Here is a 20,311-nt window from a genome sequence, read left to right as displayed (position 1 = left end):
CAAAACATGGCTAGTCTGAAGAGCACAAAATAAAAATTTAAATTTTTTATCCAAACGTTGTGGTAACGACAGTATGTGTGTGCGTTTATCAATTTGTTTCTCTGCAGACCAAGCGTATGCTGGTAGAGAAGATGGGTCGGGAGGCCGTGGAGTTGGGTCATGGGGAGGTCAGCATCACTGGTGTTGAGGAGAACACTCTGATCGCGAGCCTCTGTGACCTGCTGGAAAGGATCTGGAGCCACGGGCTGCAGGTTAAACAGGTCAGGGAAAAAAACAAAATCATTGCAGTCGCCGTTTCACACGTTTGATCCTCCATAGCTGCTGGACACACAGCACTCTCGGGAGCAAATAATGGCAACAAGTGTTTTGTCTTTCAGGGTAAATCTGCCTTGTGGTCCCACCTGCTGCACTATCAGGAGAGCAAAGAGAAAAAAAATGCAACTCCAGGTGGATTGGGTCCTCCAGGTAAATGCTGAAAATCAGTTCACCTGTGAACAAAATTAATAAACAAATTAGGAATTGCCCAACATCCTTTTTGTTTTCCTCCACGCCAGGTTTCATTCATGACACTGAGAGACGCAAATCCGATGGTGGTGTATCAGCCATGCCCCCTCTTAAAGTCTCTTTGATCCAGGACATGAGGTGAGGACTGGAGGTTATTCAGATAAAAAGGAAAGGAATGAAGGATGAAGTTTCACTTGATTTCATCCAGAGAACCCAAAGCTGGTTTATTAATGTAGAAGCTGCTGGTCAATTTCAGAAGACAGTAAGTCGGGCTAACACTGCCCCCTTGTGGTAGACTGTCAAATAATTAGACTGTGTGGCGTTCTTTATGTAGCCATGAGAATTGACTGTAGAAGTGGAGTCTGGATCTTCTGGGGTTCCTCAAGGGATTTTCAGGGGATCACAAATGAATAATAATTTAAAGTTATCCCAGTTAAATAATGTATAAATCATGTGTTACATTCTTACACACATACGGAGGAACAACAAATTTTCCCCTCTGACAAAATGCTAAAGTTTGTCTGTTTGATTCAATAACTAAAACATTTGAGTCCCAACATCTCAGATTAACAAGGACTCCTTCATAGTTTTCACAGTTTACTAGATAAATCTGCTTCATAGTTTAATTATCAGATTTGCAACTACGGAGTTAGGCCAATGTAATGTCACAAGTCTAAGCACAGAATATATCTTTAGAAACCAGTAACACCATTGTAAAATCTTCCATTCGGTCCTAGCCAAAAAAAACTCTTTCGTAACTGAGAGCTGCTGACCATATTTTCATCAATTAAAATAAAGTAGCATCTCGGCAACAGCAACATTGAAACAACCACTAAAAACATTAATATTAGTAACCACTAGTATTCCAGAAACGCACAATTATTTTATATAATACTACAGCGCAAAGCAATAAAATCAGACAAATTTTAAGAACAAACAACAAAAATAAAATACCAAATAGGCAAATATGTACACATAAACTCACACATGCAAGTTTGCCAGATTCAAATATGATTTATAGTAACAAAAGTCAGTTTCCAAGTGTGACTTAGAAGAAAATAGAGACTTTGCAAATCTAAGATTCTCTGGTAAGCTCTGTCCCCTTTTTATTGTATTTTTTGGGGGGCACTTTTTTGCCTTTATTATATAGTAGACAGTGAGACATGTGACTGAAAATGTGGATGATGCCGCAATTAACATGACCACCATTCCAGCCTAAAACCTGCACACTTAAACACAATAATGAGTTACATTTATATAGCGCTCTATCATAGATACTCAAAGCGCTTAAACATCCGCCTGTGTTTGTTTGTGTGTGTGTGTGTGTGTGTGATGGCAGGAGGCTTGTGTTGTGGGAAGGAGGCGCAGTGTGAGTCTGTAACAGCAAGTTACTTCCAGCCTAATTACCAGACCCCCCGCCAGTCTGACTGAGAAGAGAGGAAGGGGTCAGCTCAGGGCGCAAACACTCATCTCTACTCTGGCTGATAGATGGACCCTCCTCCACACTCATGTAAACGTCTGACACTATGATCGTAAACACAGTCAGAAGCAACCGTCAGCCTCCCTTTTAATGAGTTTTAATAATTGATAATATTGTCTGAACTGTAAATATGTTGTACTAAAAATCAGGAGTTAATATCATAATTACAAGCTTATTAGTGATGATGGCAGTACGTCTGTTTTCTATGTAAGAGGTAACAATAATAGTGCACACAGTAGATGTTTTCCTCTGTTTCCATGGAGATAACGAGCAGAGAAAACTGGGTTACTTGGTGTGAGTGTGTGAGGGTGGAGACGGGGAGGGGGGTGGATGGTAGAGGAGGAGACACGAGGAGCTCTTAGTAGACGAGGTTGTGGCACAGATGGAGTGGAAGGGAATGTGTCTGGACATCAGAGGCGCGGCGGTGGCTCGGAGCGATGACAGGGGACCAAGTCTGTGGATAAAAATGCCACTACAGATGCAGACTGAGCTGTTCCTTTTGCCATGAGATTGACTCATGGGCGTGTAATGGCGGTGGGGGATACATCATATATCTACATGTCAGGGTTTTTGAATAACATTAGTACTGCTGAAAAGATTTGTTGATTTATTGATTGGTAGAAAACAATTGCCAAGAATTTTGATGAATCATTTGGCATTTATCGGGCAAACATATTCACTATAGTTATTTTTCCTCCATAGTGTTTATTTTTAACATGACATACAGCCATTCTAAAAAAACATTCAGAACAAAAATGCTTCTCCTGTTTTTATTAATGGTAAGCTATTTAAAATTAGCCATATTAATTGTGGTAAATGTAAAATCAAACTGATGTAAAGCTTCTACAAGGTTGGAACCTGCATTGTCTGCAGTAATTAGTCATCCACTTCTTCAGCTGTTAAATGTAAACCCATAATGTGGTTAATGAATGGACTATATGTTCTCAAATGCATGCTGTTTAGTCTTTAATATGTAAGTTATCCTTTCTATTAGAAGGCTTGATAACATCTGTCTTATCTGCTGAGTAGTACTTGGTCTGTGAGTCTTTTTTCCACAACAGTACAACACATATTTTTGGCATAATGTAAGCTGAGGTCTATAGAGCTTGTTCATTTCTATTAACATTTAATTTCTCTCGCTATAAGACCAACAGAAAAAGCTTAGGGCCAAGTAAAATTAGTTTTGAAATGATCTTTCGATTTCGAACTCTTACTTCTTCCCAAAATGTTTAAATTTCTGCATTGCCATATACAGTGAAAGAAATTTCCTCTAGATTCCATGAATTTTGTACCTACACTATAGCGTTTTAATGTGAGGATTTGCTCCTTTTCTTTTTTTTTTTATCTTTGAAATTTGAATATCTTTGGGTTTTGGACTGTTGGTCGGACAAAACAAGCAATTTTGATTGTTTTGATTGGGCATTGTTCACTATTTTATGACATTAGCAGCCCTAATATGTCATAAAATAACATTTGCCTGTCATCAGTTTAGACAGCTGACTTGTGTAGTACAATGTATAAAAGGTATTCATATCACGATGGTTGCTCCTCTGTGAGACTAAATGACTGATCAAAACTGATCTAATTAAAAGTACTACCTCTCCTGAACCACTCGGTCTGTCCTTTTTTCTTTGCAGACACATTCAGAACATCAGTGAGATCAAGACAGATGTGGGCAAGGCCAGAGCCTGGGTTCGCCTCTCTATGGAGAAGAAGCTGCTCTCCAGACACCTGAAGCAGCTTCTTTCAGACCACGAGCTTACAAAGTGAGCAAAAACCACACAGCCAAAAGTCAAGCCCTGCTGTCAGCTACAGTTTCAGTATCAGTTAACTGCAACAATGAGTTTTACTGTGACATTTCACTGAGTATCTTTTCTCCCTCTTGTATTTCTCATCCTGACCTTCTCTCTGTGTTTGTGGAGGAATGTCTGCCTCATGTGAAATTAAGATGACGTGTGATTTGCCCATTTATAAAACATTACCCCTTTTGAAATTGCATAGCATCATACTTTAGTCCACCGCTGCATAAATCATTCACAGCCTTCTTCATAATTGATATCTGAGTGGTGAACTGGGTCGAGGGGATTTCTGTCTGCTTGTTTGACCTCAGATTTTCATTTGTTCTGCTTTATATCAAGCAGAATGTTTCATCCACATGTATTAAAATAGATTTATCACATGTCATGATGCTGACACTGTTATTATTAATATGTTTAATATAACAGAAATCGTATAATTTGTGGCTTAAAGCATTAATATTTGTTTTTACACTTTTCTCAAACAATCTTTTCCTTTCGTTTTAGAAAACTGTACAAGCGGTACGCCTTCCTCCGCTGTGATGATGAGAAGGAGCAGTTTCTCTATCACCTCCTCTCCTTTAATGCTGTCGATTACTTTTGTTTCACCAACGTCTTCACGACCATCAGTGAGTGCTCTTTTGATGCCTGACAACAATGAACGGAGTTATTTTTATTTGACATTTTCCTTTGACATTTCCCTCCTCTCTGTCTCCCAGTGATCCCCTACCACGTGGTGGTGATTCCCAGTAAGAAGCTGGGTGGCTCCATGTTCACAGCCAACCCTTGGGTGTGTGTTTCTGGTGAGCTGGCCGAGACTGGAGTCCTGCAGGTCCCCAGAAATACTCTGGAGATCACTTTTGAGGTTGGTGTCAATTTATTGGATAAAGGAGAGCTCCACTTTTTTAGTTTTAGTCATCACTTCTGTTGGTTGTGATAACAGTGTACTCACCACAGTACCTGCTGCGATCAGGGAACATGGTATGTGGTATATGTGGTATTCCTACAATGAAGTCAAACATGAGTGATCAAAAGATCAGACAGGCTGTTTAGCCGGATTATCTAAACCACTTTATTTGAAGGTAAACCTGAAAGTAACAGACCCAAAATGTCAGTAATAATAGCCAGTGGTGGAAGAATTACTCAGATATTTTACTTACTAGTAAAAGTAGCACTATCACAGTGTGAAAATACTCTATTACAAGTAAAAGTCATACGTTTAAAACTTTACTTAAAGCAACTACAAGAAACTTTCATTCTGTGTTAATTCTGGCGGCCCCTGTGGACAGAAGTGGTAGTGTATCCACAGCCTCCTGTTTTAAAGATCTTGATCTGGTTAGTGCACAAAAAAAATATGTTTTCTGAGGTTTTTTCAGTCATTCATAATACAAGACAAGAGTCAGAACAGACATAATAGAAGAGGTGGGGCTTTCAGACAGGCAGATATGAGGAACTGCAACAAAAGCCACTTGAAAGCATGTCATGTCTTAGTCATTTATAAATGTCTACAGTGCTTCCAAATTTTTTATGCTTTTGGTCTCAGCAGGAAGTATCCCATAACACTGGTTGGTGAAAGTAGCTTTTATGTGACAGCTGTTGTTATTAACATCCGCATACCCTGCTTTTAGTACAGAGCCTTTAAAAACACAAGCACATCTGAGAAATAATAATTTCTCTGTTTTTATACTGTCATAGAATTTATGTTTTTCTCGCATATGTACTTTAATCTCAGAGTTTTACTCTGAATATTACCCCTCTCCCCCAGCTTTGCAAATTTTTTACCTATATAATGTCCCTAAAACACAGTTGTAATGTATCTATTTGTGGCTGTGATTATATGGCGTAAATTTTGTTTTAGTACCGCTGTCTATGAAGATTCTCAGTCATCCAGGTCATAGTTATCCAATGAAGGTTAAAATCAAGGGCAACTGGACTTGGTTGAAGATACTGGAAGACGTTTCGTCCCTCATCCAAAGGACTTCTTCAGTTCTGACTGACTGGCAGGGAAACTCAGCTATTTAACCTCAGTGGGGTCGTTGGCCCGGGTCATCGATACCGCTGGTTCGTTAGTGTTCCTTGTTGCTGTGACGACAGTCGTTACAGTCGTTAAGACTACCTGTGGCCAAGACTGAACGACCATCGTTGGTATCTTCACCTGAGGCCAAGACTGAACGACCATCGTTGGTATCTTCACCTGAGGCCAAGACTGAACGACCAGGTATCTTCACCTGAGGTCAATAGGTTACGTTTGTTGAGTTTCCTGGGAAGTGATGAAAGGACAGCATTGTAAGTGGGGGATAAGTGGTGGCGTAGACCCCCTCCCCTGTTCAATGACGGCTTCTCAACCCTGGTGTAGATGCTTCCTTGACACCTCTTTCAAACCATCCATCTTCTCTGTCTAAAATGTGCACCTGGTGGTCCTCAAACGAGTGTCCTCTGTCCTTCAGATGTAAGTAGACTGCAGAGTCTTGACCTGAGGAGTTGGCCCTTCTGTGTTGAGCCATGCGTTTGTGTAGTGGTTGTTTAGTCCTCCCCAATATACAGGTCTGTGCATTCCTCACTGCATTGGACTGCATACACTAGATTGCTTTTCTTGTGTTTGGGTGTGCGGTCTTTGGGGTGTACCAGTATCTGTCTCAGCGTGTTCTTGGGTTTAAAAAACACAGGGATGTTATGTTTGTTGAAAATCCTCCTGAGTTTCTCTGATACTCCAGACACGTATGGAATCACAATGTTGTTGCGTTTGACCTTCTTTTCTTCCTCCCCTGTAGTTTTGTTCTTCTTGGATCTTGTGGCTGTTTTCACAAAGGTCCATTTAGGGTATCCACAGGCTGTAAGTGCCCCCTTCAGGTGGTTCTGTTCCTTCTCTCTGGCTTGGGCGCTTGTTGGTATGTTTTCCGCTCTGTGGTGCAGTGTGTTCTCATAACCCCTAGCTTGTGCTCCAGTGGGTGGTGGGAATCGAAGAGTAGGTATTGGTCTGTGTGTGTGGGTTTTCTGTAAACACCAATCTCCTGTCCTCTTCAATGTGTACAGCGCAGTCCAGGAAGGCCAAACTGTTGTTGTGAACATCTTCTCGTGTGAACTTGATGTTACTGTCCACAGTGTTGATGTGTTCTGTGAAGGTTTGCACTTCCTGGCTTTTAATTTTGACCCAGGTGTCGTCCACATATCTGTACCAGTGGCTCGGTGCTATTCCTCTGAAGGAGTTGAGGGCTTTATTCTCCACTTCTTTTAGTACCGTTCACACACTTAGTTGTGGGTTTACATGTAACCTAACAGATGCAGTTGCTCAGTAATAGTAATTTTATTAAGAAAGCTAAAGTTAGCAACATACTAATGTTATATCTTTATAATAAGCCAACAGCAAGATTTAGCTCAGTTGCAAGGCCAACATGAAATGTTGCGTTATAAGCCAGTTGTATTACAGTAATGTTCAGCGTGACCCCCATGGACTGTGAATCCATCCATCTTTTCTCTCCATCTGTTGAATGCCCGACTAAGGCTGTCTTGTGTTTACGACGTGCTCTAACCACAATATCTAACATCAAAAATAAAATTCTCTAAAGGAAAATCTTCTCCTGCTTCCTTTTAACGGGCTAGCCTGGGAAGATTTAAACATAGGCTCTTTTTGCTGCCTGGTGTAACTCTTTATGTCTGATTTTGCGGGGGATTTGGAATCGGTGACAGGCAATACAAAGAACTTTATAGAAATAGCTAATCTTCTGTCGAGTCTCGTTTGCTGATGTAGGTCATATAGAGGCTTCAGTATTTAAGTGAGACTGTTTCATAACTAGGTAAAAACTTCTTGTAGTGCATTTAAGTTCTAGTATTAGCAGTAAAATATATTTGAAGTTAAACTACTCATTATGCAAAATGGCCCATTTCAGAATAATAAATATATATAATATTGTTATTGGAGTATTTTTATTGATGCATTAATGTTTAGGGATCACAAATGTTGCAGCTGGTAAAGGTGGGGCTAATTTGAACAACTTTATATACTGACTTGCAGCTTAATCTTATCATTTATTAATATTATTTTATATTAATAATCTGAATCTGCAAAGTAAACTGAACAAAATTATAAATGCAAGGCACACCTGTGCAATACCCATGCTGTCTGATCAGCATTTTGATATGCCACACCTGTGAGGTGGACAGATTATCTCGGCAAAGGAGAAGTGCTCTCTAACACAAATTTTGACAGATTTGTGAACAATATTTGAGAGAAATGGGCCTTTTGTGTGCCTAGAGAAAGTCTTAGATTTTTGAGTTCAGCTCATGATGAATGGGGGCAAAAACAAAAGTGTCGCGTTTATAATTTTGTTCAGTGTAGTTAGTAACTAAAGGTGCTCCAAAGAGTGGTGGAGTAGAAGTAAAAAGTAAAAAAGTAAACTCCCCCACTGATAACAGCTCATTGCACAGCAAATTGTGGTTGTCTGTAAACTATTGGATGTTTACAACAGACACTTTGGGTAATCATTTTCCTGTTTACCATTGTTTCCTCATTAATTTTAAATCATCTGGTTTGTGTGAACTGCTTGTGCTCCTTTTTCCTGTTGGACTTCTTTTCAGACAACAAATTATAAATAAAAATGACAACCAAAACTATGAAAATAAGACCAAGTTGTGTTAAACGGGCATTATCCTATAACAATGTGAGCTCTTGTGTTTTGAGTAACATTTTTGGGTTTGGATGTTTGACGTCACCGTGCTTCTGTTGCTCAGTGTCAGAACCTGGGCAAGCTGACCACAGTGCAGATGGGTCACGATAACACGGGCCTCTACGCAAAGTGGCTGGTGGAGTACGTTATGGTCCGCAACGAGATCACAGGGCACACTTACAAGTAAGCACGTCTCTTTGGAGATTTTTACCCACTGTAATTTTGTTTTGACCACATGCTTTGCAAAAGAAATTAACAAAATGTGTTTGCGGTGCAGGTTCCCGTGTGGCCGGTGGCTGGGGAAGGGCGTGGATGACGGCAGCCTGGAGAGGATCCTGGTGGGAGAGCTGGTGACCCCCAGCACAGAGAACGATGAAAGGATGTGCCGCACACCCCCGATGCAGCAGTCCCCAGGGATGATGAGGAGGTTTGTTACCATCTCGCCAAACAGCAAACCAAGTAAGTTACTCATCTGCATAACCATATGTCCTAAATAATAGTAGTATGTAGACATTTTGTTATATTCAAGCTGAGAGGAAACATTCCACACTTTTTTGTGCTCACTAATAATTGAAGTCTTGTTCTTATTATGCTCACTGATTTAAAAAATGAGAATGAGGGTGGGGGGAAAAATAGATCACACCTGGATGGGGGGTTTTCCTCCCTGTGTCTGCTCGGGTTGTATTAAAGCATGTTTTTTTTTTTTGTCTTTTTCTTCTCATCCAGAGTTAAATACAGGTCAGATCCAGGAGGGAGTGGGAGAGGCCATCAATGGGATTGTAAAGCACTTCCACAAGCCGGAGAAGGAGGTAAGAGACCACCGTCTAGACAGGCCCCAACATGCAGTTCTATTATTCATCAAATGAAGAAAAGCAGCTTTCTGCTCTGGTGGTCCCTGAGACCCTTGGTAACTGGGGGCTGTGTGGTATAACTCACGTTGTTAAAATATATTAAAGGAGAATTCTTGCTGGTTTTTCAAAAAATGGACTTTATACTTGGTAATTTTTGTCTGGCCTAGAATGATGCCTGTTATGTTTTCTGATCTGAAGGCACTAATATAAAACACCAACACTGATAATTATTACTTATTAAGGTATGTTGTGTGATACTTGATATTCAAAGGAGAGTTTTTTTTTTTTAAACGTGCATTGTAACTTATCTCTTGATTACAGGTTGTAAGAGTAATTGTTTAGTCAAAGAACAAAGGTTTTTTTTTTTACTGGGAAATCCCGTCCACTCTTGCTCCACCTCTTTCTCTAAACTTCTCTGAAATTGAAATGCACTTTGTATTCTGTTGTTGTGTGTGCTTGTGTCGGTCACCATGTGAATATATATGCAGTTATATTATGCTTTGTGTCTCATGCATTTATTTTTCATATTTGTCATGTACAGTATTTTCTATCATGCCATACACCCATGCCTCTCTCATACATGTTTTCACTCTCATGCCCATATGATAGCTGCAAAATATTTCTTCCATGACCTCCATAAAGTAATACAACACTCAGTAAAACGTGGTCACTACTTGGAAGTTGTTGTCTCTGGATATAAAATATGTCCTGTCAGTTGTTCCCAGTATACCCAACCATCTTTGCACCTTATCCTTCTTTTTCTGCAGGATATTGGGAATAACGTTACTTTAATGTGATAACTGGATCTGAGAAGCTTTTGGGAATTGTATTTTAGAATCAGCTCTAACTACATGCATTTGCCTGTTTTCTGTTTTTTATGTTCTTTTGGCTCTCCGCAGAGAGGCAGTCTGACCCTTCTCCTCTGTGGGGAGTATGGCCTCGTCTGGGCTCTGGAGCAAGTTTTCCAGCACGGCTTCAAATCACCTCGACTCTTTAAGAATGTCTTCATCTGGGACTTCTTGGGTAAAAACTTTATATTATTACTCCTTACATTACTCAAACCCTTAAGGTGATATTCCACCCAAAATCTAAATGCTTTGACTACCAAACACTTGTCGGTTACAGATGGATTTTTTTTTTTTTTTACAGCAATACAGATGTTCTTTTCAGCTTTTAAGCCTGGCATGTCTGTCTGAAACACGAATTTCAATAAATAAATAATATGAACATCTCTGTAATCACTTGTTAACTCATTTGTATTTTAATTGTTTTTTGCTTTAACAGAAAAGTCACAAGTGTACTTTGAAAGTGCGGAGCAGCGGGAGGTGACTCTAGATGAAAACTGGCAAACCAGAGTGCGGCACTTCTGCCGCTTCATGCGCGCCATCAACAACACGTCCAGAAACATCGGCAAGGACGGGAAGTTCCAGATGCTCGTCTGTCTGGGGGCAAGGTATGCCGGCAGCGCTCACTAACCTCCCGACACACATTTAGATGTAGTAGACATGTTTACCGTTTGTTTTGTGTGATGAGGTTCTGTCTTCAGAGTGGATGCAGTGACACTTAGTAAACACGTAGTAAACCCAAGATGACTGGTTACCTTTTTAAGCTGACCAGTCACAGCTCTTGTGGTCCCCACATGGTATCTCCAAAGCCACAACGTGTATTTACATTTTTGAGGAGGTGCGTGTAAGTTACGTCTACATGCATGATCAGTGTATCTTTGTCATGAACCCTTACAGCCATAAATCAAGCCTGGTTTCCTTTAAGTTCATCCTCCCTGTTGATGAGTGTATGTGACTGTGCATTTAAGTGCACAGTTATGCAGTGATTTGTATGTTGATATACAACTGTGTTTTTATCCATTTCTATTTTTGACTCCTATACAAAATAGCAATACTGCAACAATTAATTCATCGAGTATTCAATCAAAAGAAGATTCAGTGCCAACAATTTTTAGAAAAGATTAACTGTTGTCAAGGAAAAAGGCCAAACTTTCACTCATTTCAGCTTCTCAAATGTGAAGATTTGCTGCTTGTCTCTGTTTCACATCGTTGTAAATATATATAGAACAAATATATTTGGGTTTTTGACTGTCTGTCATAAAAAATGAATGCATTTGAAGACATTTCCTCAGGTTCTGTGACATTGTGATGAGCATTTACACTATTTTCTGACATTTTATAGACAAAATGAATCAATTAATTAAAACAATAACAGCAGATTAATTGATAATGAAAATAACCATTAATTGCAGTCCTACACAATAAAACGCACTTTCAACAATCCTTTTTAGATGAATAGATTTCTAACTACAGTATAATGTAGTTTGTATTTGAAACAATTGTTTACAGTGCCACATTATTTTTATGGAAAATTGCAACATACAGTAACTGCTGCCAGTCCCTAGTGTTAAGCTGTTGTGTTGACGTGTGTCTGTGTCGTCTTCTCTCAGGGACCATTTGTTGCATCACTGGATCGCTCTGCTCGCAGACTGTCCAATCACTGCTCAGATGTACGAGGACATTGCACTGATTAAGGACCGCTCATTGGTAAACTCTCTGATCAGAGTACTACAGACTCTACAGGATTTCAACATCACTCTGGAGGCTTCACTCGTCAAAGGTGTTGGTATCTAAACCGAACCAACTTCCCACCAGTTGTACCTTACCATGGAGATTACTGGGGGACCCACTAAAAAGAATAACCGAACCTTTTTATATGCAGGAACTGACTTGAACAAAAGACATTTTCTGGCTTATATTAAAGCTACTGTTACATTTGCCATATATTAAGTGCAATGAGCCTTTCAAGATATGTTGTTATTTTTATCCTCAATGATGTTGCCATTAGATGTTAAAAATAAGTTTTCTATTATGAACCATGATTTTCACATTATTGACCTACTTGTGCTATAATGTTTTATTGAAAGCTAAATATTTTCATTGTTATCGTGAACTGCAGACAATGGCTATATTTAAGGGAAAGTGAGGATCAAAACTGTTAATATATTTTCAGAGAAAAACCGTATTATTTTGTTAAATCAGTCAAGTTGCTTGCTCTGTTGTCAACTCAGATTCCAATGTCATTACGCAGAGCTTAAAGCAAATGATGTAGAAGTATGCTTTATAAGTATGTGTGCGACAGGGGGGTTGTAGTATGAAAGATGATTCACCTACACAGAAATAGAAAAGGCTGTTAAATGGGGGCCTTTCCTTGAGAAATGTACTAGTATGCAGATCTTTTACATGGATTACCTTCAGCAGACAAATTATCCTTGCATGATAATAAGACTGTGTGGGTTAAGTGGACAGTACATGGACAGTATATTCAGTTGTATAGAGGAAAATACTCCAAGTCCTGCAAGAGATGTTTGACCCAGCTTTCTGTGCAAAGTGGATCACAATGATAGCCTTCATGTAAATACCTCCAACCAGCCCCTTCCCGAACCTTACCATTATCCCAGCCCTTACACTACATCTGCCCTCTTCTCTGAACAAAAACAGCGTGATAATCTCTGTAGACTCCTCATGATACAGGATGATCTCCTGCTTCCCGTGTGAGGACATGGGAAGAAGAAAAAAGGACAGCTCTTTCCCCACCTCCTGATTTTGTCATCATGGTTTCTTGCTATGCAATATCCACAAGAGAAAATTCAACCCCTTCAAAGTCCATGTCGGGGAGTCTTGAGGTATTACCGGGCCCTCCTCCATTGCATACATTGAACTTTACTGTGCAGAACAAGAGATTTGATATGTGAAGGACGTCTTTTCTGTGCCAACAACGTCTGGAATTACTGTTGTACTCGTCTGTGTACGGCCCACACATGAGCATCTTGGGAGATATATATTTTTGTTTTCCAATACGGTTGTACATTTATTGACATAGCTGTGTAATGTAGTGTTTACTAAGTGAGCAACAGTGTACAGTGTAAAAATATATTAAGAATAAAGACTCTGTAATGCGTTGAAGTGGATTTGTTTGTGTTCGAATTAACCACTTATTCATTAATACATTTAAATGATCTGCTGATTGTGCTTTCTCCACTGCAAAAAATGTAGTTATCTTAAAGAAATCACTGGTTTCAACTTCTTAAATGTGAACATTTACTTGTTTTATTATTTTTACTTTAGTGATAGTAAGCCAAATACCTTTGACTTCTGGACTGCTGGTGAAACAAAACTATCAATTTGAAAATGTGGGGAAATAGTTTCTTACATTTTATAGACCAAATGAATAATTAGATAATGATAATAATTAGCAGATTATTCGATAATGAAAATAATTGTTAGTTCAAGCTCTAAATCATATCGAAGCTGTTTTTATTTGCTCCACCTCGTATTTATTAACAGCAAAGCATCCCATCAAAGTCTTATCAGGGTCATTTTTTTTTCAAATAAATCATAGTTGAAAAGTACAGCACTGATTTGTTTGTATCAGCGTTAGCAAGCTGCTCATCAATAGATTTATATCATCTGCTGAATGGGCTTTCTCAGCTGAAAAAATGTCAACAAACTCTTTCGCGCCATGTCACATAGTTGTTTTTCTTTAAAGCCTTCGGGCAGGTGGTTTATGGGACTTTGAGTTTTAAAAGAGGCCGTTAACAACAGTGACGGCACGGAGATCTCCCGCTCGCTCACTACGCCTCCCATCATTCATGTCTTCTGAAGAGTACGCGAGGATAGCAGTGATTGGTTGAATCCCGGTTCAAACCCAACGGCTGCACTCCTTATATGGTCATTGTACGTTCGGTCCTTTCATTCCGTCTTTTTATGCTAATGTATTCTAATGACCAGCTGTATGCGTTAGTAGTACAGAGCATGCGCAGTGTGTGAAAAGAATACGGCGAAGATTCAAAGTTTTTGTTCAGTAAGTGCACTCTTATTTCTCTTGTACAGAAATTACATTTGTGATTTTTTTTTGCGGGTTTGTTATGTGTGAATAGTCCGACCGTAATGTGGCATTATCGTAACCTGACGCGTGCGGTTCCAGTTGTTTCGAGCTAAACGTACAAAGACGACCCGACAATGGTATAACGTGGAAGTGAACGAGAGCGTGGCGTGGTAATGGTAGCAGACTCTGCTAGCTAACATGCTAACAGCTAACAACAATGAACCATATTTGGCGCTCTAGCGGGCAAAAGTTTGAGGTTAAAGGGAAAAGATGGGTTAAACGCGTTTTTTCATTAAAATACTGACAACATGCATGCCTTGTACAAAGTTGATAATTGTGTGTTTTTGGGACACGCGTGTGTTACACATAATTCAACGAATAGCCCGGTAGCTTTTTGTTTCTTCACTTCTCAAGCGCTGCAGCTGCCCGCTTTTTGTTTGGAGTTGTCGCTCCATACAAATCCACGACTGAACAATATCTTAAATGAACCGTGTGTGTGCTAGCAGATTCACTAAGTTCGCAGTTTATTGACGAGTGTTCAGTAAATAAACATTGGCGTCAGTTAACGACAGAAAAACGCTGTGTTGTGGGTGTAACGTGTGAGATTCACGTACGATAACCGTGCAACGTGTTCGAAAGTTTGAGTGCATCAGTTGTTTCTGCATCAAATGTAACAGATTTGTACTTTTTGTATTTTTTTTACAATACAAATACATTCTTAGAGACAACACAACCAATAACATCGGGTTATAACGTTAGTGTAATCTCAACCTTGTCTGTTTTTTGGTGTTCACACAACTCGGCTTTAAATGAGAAAGATACCTGTGTGTTGTTGCTTTAGCCAAAGTTAATTATGCATTTTCAGTCGTTTGTGCACTGTAGATATACTTCACTGCGAACTAAGAAGAGGTGGGTTTCTTACAGGACGTGTTAAAATTTACGGGCTAAGAGAGACTTGCTTATATCTGCGCGTGTAGGGACCGCCCCCTTCTCAATAGTAGAAAGCACAACTGTCTGCAGACGTCCACGGCGCTCATTATTACGGGGACTGGGAAAATTACCGATCTTTGTTTTCCGTTTTCAGGTTTTCCCCTATAACATTGACCAACAGAAAGAATATGTTTGGCTTTCATAAGTCAAAGATCTACCGGAGTAACGACGGCTGTTGCATCTGCAAGACCAAGTCCTCCAGTTCACGCTTCACAGACAGCAGTCGCTATGAAGAGACGTTCAGCCTCTGTTTTGGGTAAAAGCTCTCACTCATTCATGTGTGTTTGTATAGTGTTAATGTTTGCTTGTGTGTATGTGTATAGGTGTTAAACTTAAGCAAAGACACTTCTCACTGTGTTCGTGTGTTCCATTAATTTTGTTTTTAAATGATCTTTTCTTTAAGCCTGTCAGAAGATCGTGTTGGAGACATTTGCAATGCCTGTGTGCTGCTGGTGAAGAGATGGAAGAAGCTACCTAATGGCTCCAAGAAGAACTGGAACCATGTAAGTCATGTCTGCTTAATTTACAATTTGTCCAAGTTGTCATGGCGTGGCTTCAAATTGACTTGGATTTTTTTGCCTCACCTGACTCAGGTGGTGGATGCCAGAGCTGGGCCTGGCTTCAAGGTGACAAAACCCAAGAAGATCAAGAACAGTGATGGGAAGAAGAAAAGCAAGTTAAGGAAGCTTCACAAGTTAAAGAGACAAAGTAGGTTTATATCTACTAACTTGCATGTGATTTAGAGATGTGTTATTGTATTATAAGTGTATTTGGAGCTAATCAGACATGGGATATTTGTGTGTAGCGTGCTCATGTGAAAATCCCTGAAATCGGGGTCACACATGCTATTTCACTTTGTCTTTCTTGTAGTTTAGTTAGTATTGTTTACTTAAACAGCCTGATTTAAAAAAAACAAACAAAAACCCCCCCACAATTTTCATAAAATGAATTGGCACGGTTTGGGGATTGATACATTTTTGTATGTAAAGAAAAAAAATCACTGATTCCGACCTGAATATTTTGAGTTTTTCTTAATCTATAATAATAAACTGGGTTTTGGTCTGATCCAACAACCAGTTTGAATATGTCAACTACTTGAAAAGTAATTGTTAAAACTGTAGTCAGGTCAGCTATTGTCAATTTCAGCAAGTGTTTCTTTTGGTTTCCAAGCAGACTCAGATGCCCACAGCACAACCTCCAGCGTGTCTCCTGCGCAGTCCCCCAGTTACAGCAACCAGTCGGACGATGGCTCAGACATTGAGTCCAAACAAAGACGCACGACTCCCTCCATCTTCTCTTTCTTGGACCGCTCTTACTGGAAAAGGCAAGCTACTACTCTCATTGAACACCTTTTTGTGTTTGACAATATGAAATAAAAAAACTTTTTAATATGACGTTTAACTAAAGGGCCCCCTCTCTCCCCTTAGGCAAAAGGTGTGCTGTGGGATTGTCTATAAGGGGCGGTTTGGAGAGGTGATTATTGATCCTCGTCTCTTCAAGCCCTGCTGCAGTTCCAAAAAACAGAAGACCCTGGCATCTACACAAGTGGCCACACACCTTCCAGACACACTTCCTCCACAGCTCCCTGAAGATGCTAAAGAAACCTGGTGACTGCTTTTGTTGAATCTCCCCCTGTAGGGTTATCCATGGTATCCACCTGGATTTGTCTCCAGTGGCAGACCTCCCCATCTCCACTCCCCCAGTTGTATCGGTTAGATTTTTCTTTTCTATGTAATAATCCTATTTTTTAACTTTTGTATAGAGTTGATTTTTTTCTTTTTTTTTTTATAGAAAGCAAAAGTAAAAAAAACGTGTTATGGGCATTAGTGTTATTTATAGGATGAGGAAGAAAATTTTGTTGAGGCTGACTTTCTGATTCTGAATTGCTTTTGGTTATTTTGTTTTAAGTGATGTTTTGTAAATATATTGTCACTTTTTTCATACATATCAAGACTGTTCTATTTTTTTTTCAGAATTTGTTAAATTGTAAGTGTGCAAAGACACAAGCTATTTCTAATACCAGCTTTTTTATGTGTGCGTTGGAGTGGCTCTTCAACATGTCGCTGCAATGTTGTCTTATCTGTTTGCTCCATATGTGCTAATGTGTGAGTCTGTAGGATCTAAGAATGGATGTTGGTTACACCAGGGAATATTGGTTCAACTGTACAACTCCGAATTTAATTAACTTTTAAGGTGTGCATAAGAACAAATCTCTCTGACATTTTCACAGCTTAAGCATGCCACAAATTTTAAACACTCCACGCATGCAGTACATTCCTCTGTGTTTTGGAATGACAAAAGTGATTTTATTTATTTCTTTTGTACAGCCTCCAATGAAATGACAATGCATGTTGTAAAGCAAATGTTTTTTAAAATGGATTTTGTAAATAGTGTTTTGGCTCTTGGTACATCCAAACCCTTTTTAAATGACAGAATGGCAAACCACTACTTCTGTTTTAAAGAGAGAGAAAAAATTTGTGTCTGAAAGGTGCTGAAATATGTACTTGTATGCTAAGCCAGTTAAGTTTTAGCACATTTTCACATCTAATTTTCTGAGACGCATTTCTCTACAGGTGTGCAAAGCTGTAGCCTATGCTCTGTTCATAAGTATGTGCAAACTACAGGGAAAGCTAGATGCTTAATTGCAGTATCAGTAGGCTGCAATATTCCTTGCTAATGGCATAAAGTGGTCAGAAGCTGAACATACAGGAAACATAACCTATGTTTGACGGTTACTTTACATTTTTGTCAGAAAAATGCTGTTAGAGAAAATGAAATTGCTTCTCCACAGAAGCAGTTGTCAAAGTTAAAACTATGCAGACATGTTGAATGTGAGAAGTGCTCTGGGGCTTTCTGTCACTTTTGCAAAGATAGTATAAAGTGATGGATCCTTATTCAAACCAAATTGGCTTATAAAATGCATCCATTGTTTCAACAATAATTTTCCTAATCACAATCCATAATTGTCAAGATATTTCTTGCGTATTTCATTTTTAGCCATGGTGCATACTGTCTCAAATGAATACAGCAGTGACAACGGTTATTGTTTTTTTAATCTTTTTGCATTATTGTGATTAATCTCAAACTTCAGTAATTGACAGGCAGTATTCTGTAAAATTGCTTAATATAAAAATGTTTCTGCGGCAGGGTAGTTAAATGCTGAACATGTTTTATGATTCTTATTAAAAGGAGTAATGCTGCTCCCTTTTAAGCAGGGAAATAAGCTTGTTTGTCCTTAGGGAGTTGCCATATTGTTTTTGCGAGGTACATATTTGGGATGTGAGATGTGCCTTAATGAATTACCTGACCTTTTCATTATGATTATCATGTAATTTATATTTATTTATTGCAAAACTTTTTTTACTGAAATTTTGATTACTGGTGGAGAGCCTTTCAGAAAGTATGTTATTAATTGTGCACTTCCTTTGAACATGCAAAGTAGATTTTTTTAATGCTTTTTTTGTATACTGTATCACAAAGTAGATCTGTATTGTAATAAAAATAAAATGACAATGGAAAAAGTATGCCTGTGAGATTTGTCTGCAACGTTAGGTGGCGCAGAAGAGCTGCAGAGATGACTGTTTTCAACGAGGTGATGCTCATTGTACACACCAGTGTGGAAGAGTTTGGTTTGATTTGATATAGTGTGTTCACTATTGAATACCGTTTATTTATATATACAAAAATCTCCACAGTATTGAGATAGGGTTACACATTTTGACAGCTGAACACGAAATCAAATTAAAAAATGTATGGCCCTCTGTAAAAAGACTCGGTTACACATTTGCGACCCCATCTAAAAACTGTGGAGGCACCCTTTTGGGTAACAGCTATGAAAACACAATTAGCGTGCATGACAACTTTATTGTCCTAACAGAGGCAGGGAAAGAGTATTTATGTATGTGATATCATGGGCAATTTTGACCTATATTGTGCATCTCCTCGTCATACTTACTATCGTACAAGTTCCCCATCCACAAATCGAAATTTACTGGATCCAAACCCTGCTTCAATCGGTTTACTGTTGAATGGGAACACAACAAATAAAAGAGCCATTAAAATATTCTAGTATACTGGAAGAACTGAATTTAATTTGACATTCTGGTAATGTAGGATGTATTTGATTAATTGTATCATTTGCATTTTTGTTGTTGTAATGAACATTTGCATAAAAAACAATTTATTAGCTAAGGTATGACAGAACTTAATCATGTTGACGACTGTGAAAGCGGCCACTTATATTGGGATTTAAAAAATATATAAATATCATACATTTCCAAGTAGTCATTTGGTTTAAAGGGTTTGAAATAGTAACAAAACAACGTAGCCTATAAAAGCAAAAGGCGGTGTGACAGTAAAATCTGTGACCCATCTGATTCGACCCCAATTGGAAAGCAGCCTATTTCTAACCCTTTTATATACAGTCAGTGTTTCTAACACGTTGTTGATGTTTTGAAGCGGTCGCAGTTTGGTTAGTTTTAGGCACCAAAACGACTTGGTTAGGTTTAGGAAAAGATTGTGGTTTAATGGTTAGACACAGCTCTGCTGGCTCACAGAATTTGGTGCAACACCTGGTGTTTGGCGTCACAGAATCTGATGGGTCATAGATTTTGGTGTTAGCTGCCGTTTTTACTGCAATATAACATTTTTTACCAAGTGTGTTTGGCTAACAAAATAATCATAAAAATGGAAACATCCTTCACTTCAACGGCCTAGTCGCTATGGAAGGCCCTTGTAAATTAATAAACGCGAGTTGCCTAGCAACCACGTTGTTTCGCTAACAGTAATCGACATGATTAAATAAGTTACATCATAAGTACTCTTCCAGCTAGTTAGCTAAGTCAGCTAACCACCGGTCATTGACAAAAACCATTCATATTGCGTGGTTGTATTATGTAAATTAGTATTTGGTCTATTTTATCACAGAAGTTTGCCATGGTCGACTTTGAAACTGACGCCAAAGGCAATGTTTACATAGTTCGGACTTTAAAAGAACTCAATCAGTTCAGATTTACCAAAATACACCGGGCCATAGCTTTCAAAATAAAAGCATCTAAAGGGCACTGCCGTTGTAACGTTTTACGCAAACACTTGGCTTTTCCGGTTTTGCAATGGCTATCTGACTAACTTGAC

General features: G+C 38.9%; 2 protein-coding genes across 4 annotated transcripts in view; both read left to right on the top strand.

Moving 5' to 3' along the window:
• The window catches only part of dennd5a (DENN/MADD domain containing 5A), a 40,949-nt gene extending 27,683 nt beyond the window's left edge, over positions 1–13,266 (top strand). Inside the window, 12 exon segments of the mRNA XM_038701028.1 lie at positions 108–260; positions 378–465; positions 555–642; positions 3,622–3,750; positions 4,288–4,409; positions 4,500–4,645; positions 8,509–8,627; positions 8,722–8,903; positions 9,171–9,253; positions 10,195–10,318; positions 10,580–10,748; positions 11,751–13,266. Coding sequence (XP_038556956.1) covers positions 108–260; positions 378–465; positions 555–642; positions 3,622–3,750; positions 4,288–4,409; positions 4,500–4,645; positions 8,509–8,627; positions 8,722–8,903; positions 9,171–9,253; positions 10,195–10,318; positions 10,580–10,748; positions 11,751–11,934 — 1,587 coding nt within the window. The 3' untranslated portion in view covers positions 11,935–13,266.
• An 804-nt stretch (positions 13,267–14,070) lies between these two features.
• sinhcafl (SIN3-HDAC complex associated factor, like) lies at positions 14,071–18,699 on the top strand. Of its 3 annotated transcripts, none has more exons than XM_038701860.1 (6): positions 14,071–14,164; positions 15,273–15,434; positions 15,582–15,681; positions 15,772–15,886; positions 16,349–16,502; positions 16,606–18,699. In XM_038701860.1, exons 2-6 carry the CDS (start codon positions 15,307–15,309, stop codon positions 16,787–16,789), a joined length of 681 nt encoding a protein of 226 aa, XP_038557788.1. In that variant the 5' UTR covers positions 14,071–14,164; positions 15,273–15,306; the 3' UTR covers positions 16,790–18,699. The 3 variants fall into 3 exon arrangements, with proteins under 3 accessions (XP_038557788.1, XP_038557790.1, XP_038557789.1); XM_038701862.1 differs by having other exon boundaries at positions 14,072–14,164; positions 16,352–16,502; XM_038701861.1 differs by lacking the exon at positions 14,071–14,164 and having other exon boundaries at positions 14,599–15,434.
• The last annotated feature ends 1,612 nt before the right edge of the window (positions 18,700–20,311 follow it).

This window comes from Micropterus salmoides, unplaced genomic scaffold, assembly GCF_014851395.1.
Source record: "Micropterus salmoides isolate LMB-PRFRI ecotype aquatic unplaced genomic scaffold, ASM1485139v1 Ms_hic_scaffold_6, whole genome shotgun sequence".
NCBI classification, from domain to species: Eukaryota; Metazoa; Chordata; class Actinopteri; order Centrarchiformes; family Centrarchidae; genus Micropterus; species Micropterus salmoides.
Note: the sequence above shows the minus strand (reverse complement) of the source record. Positions and strands in the feature narration are given on the sequence as shown.

What these genes read in the sequence shown, in the direction of transcription:
- sinhcafl (XM_038701860.1), top strand. Translation starts at nt 15,307, where the DNA reads ATGTTTGGCTTTCATAAGTCAAAGATCTACCGGAGTAACGACGGCTGT. An exon ending in CCAAGAAGAACTGGAACCAT is followed by an intron (nt 15,682 to 15,771) that starts GTAAGTCATGTC and finishes CACCTGACTCAG; the next exon opens with GTGGTGGATGCCAGAGCTGG. An exon ending in TCACAAGTTAAAGAGACAAA is followed by an intron (nt 15,887 to 16,348) that starts GTAGGTTTATAT and finishes TTGGTTTCCAAG; the next exon opens with CAGACTCAGATGCCCACAGC.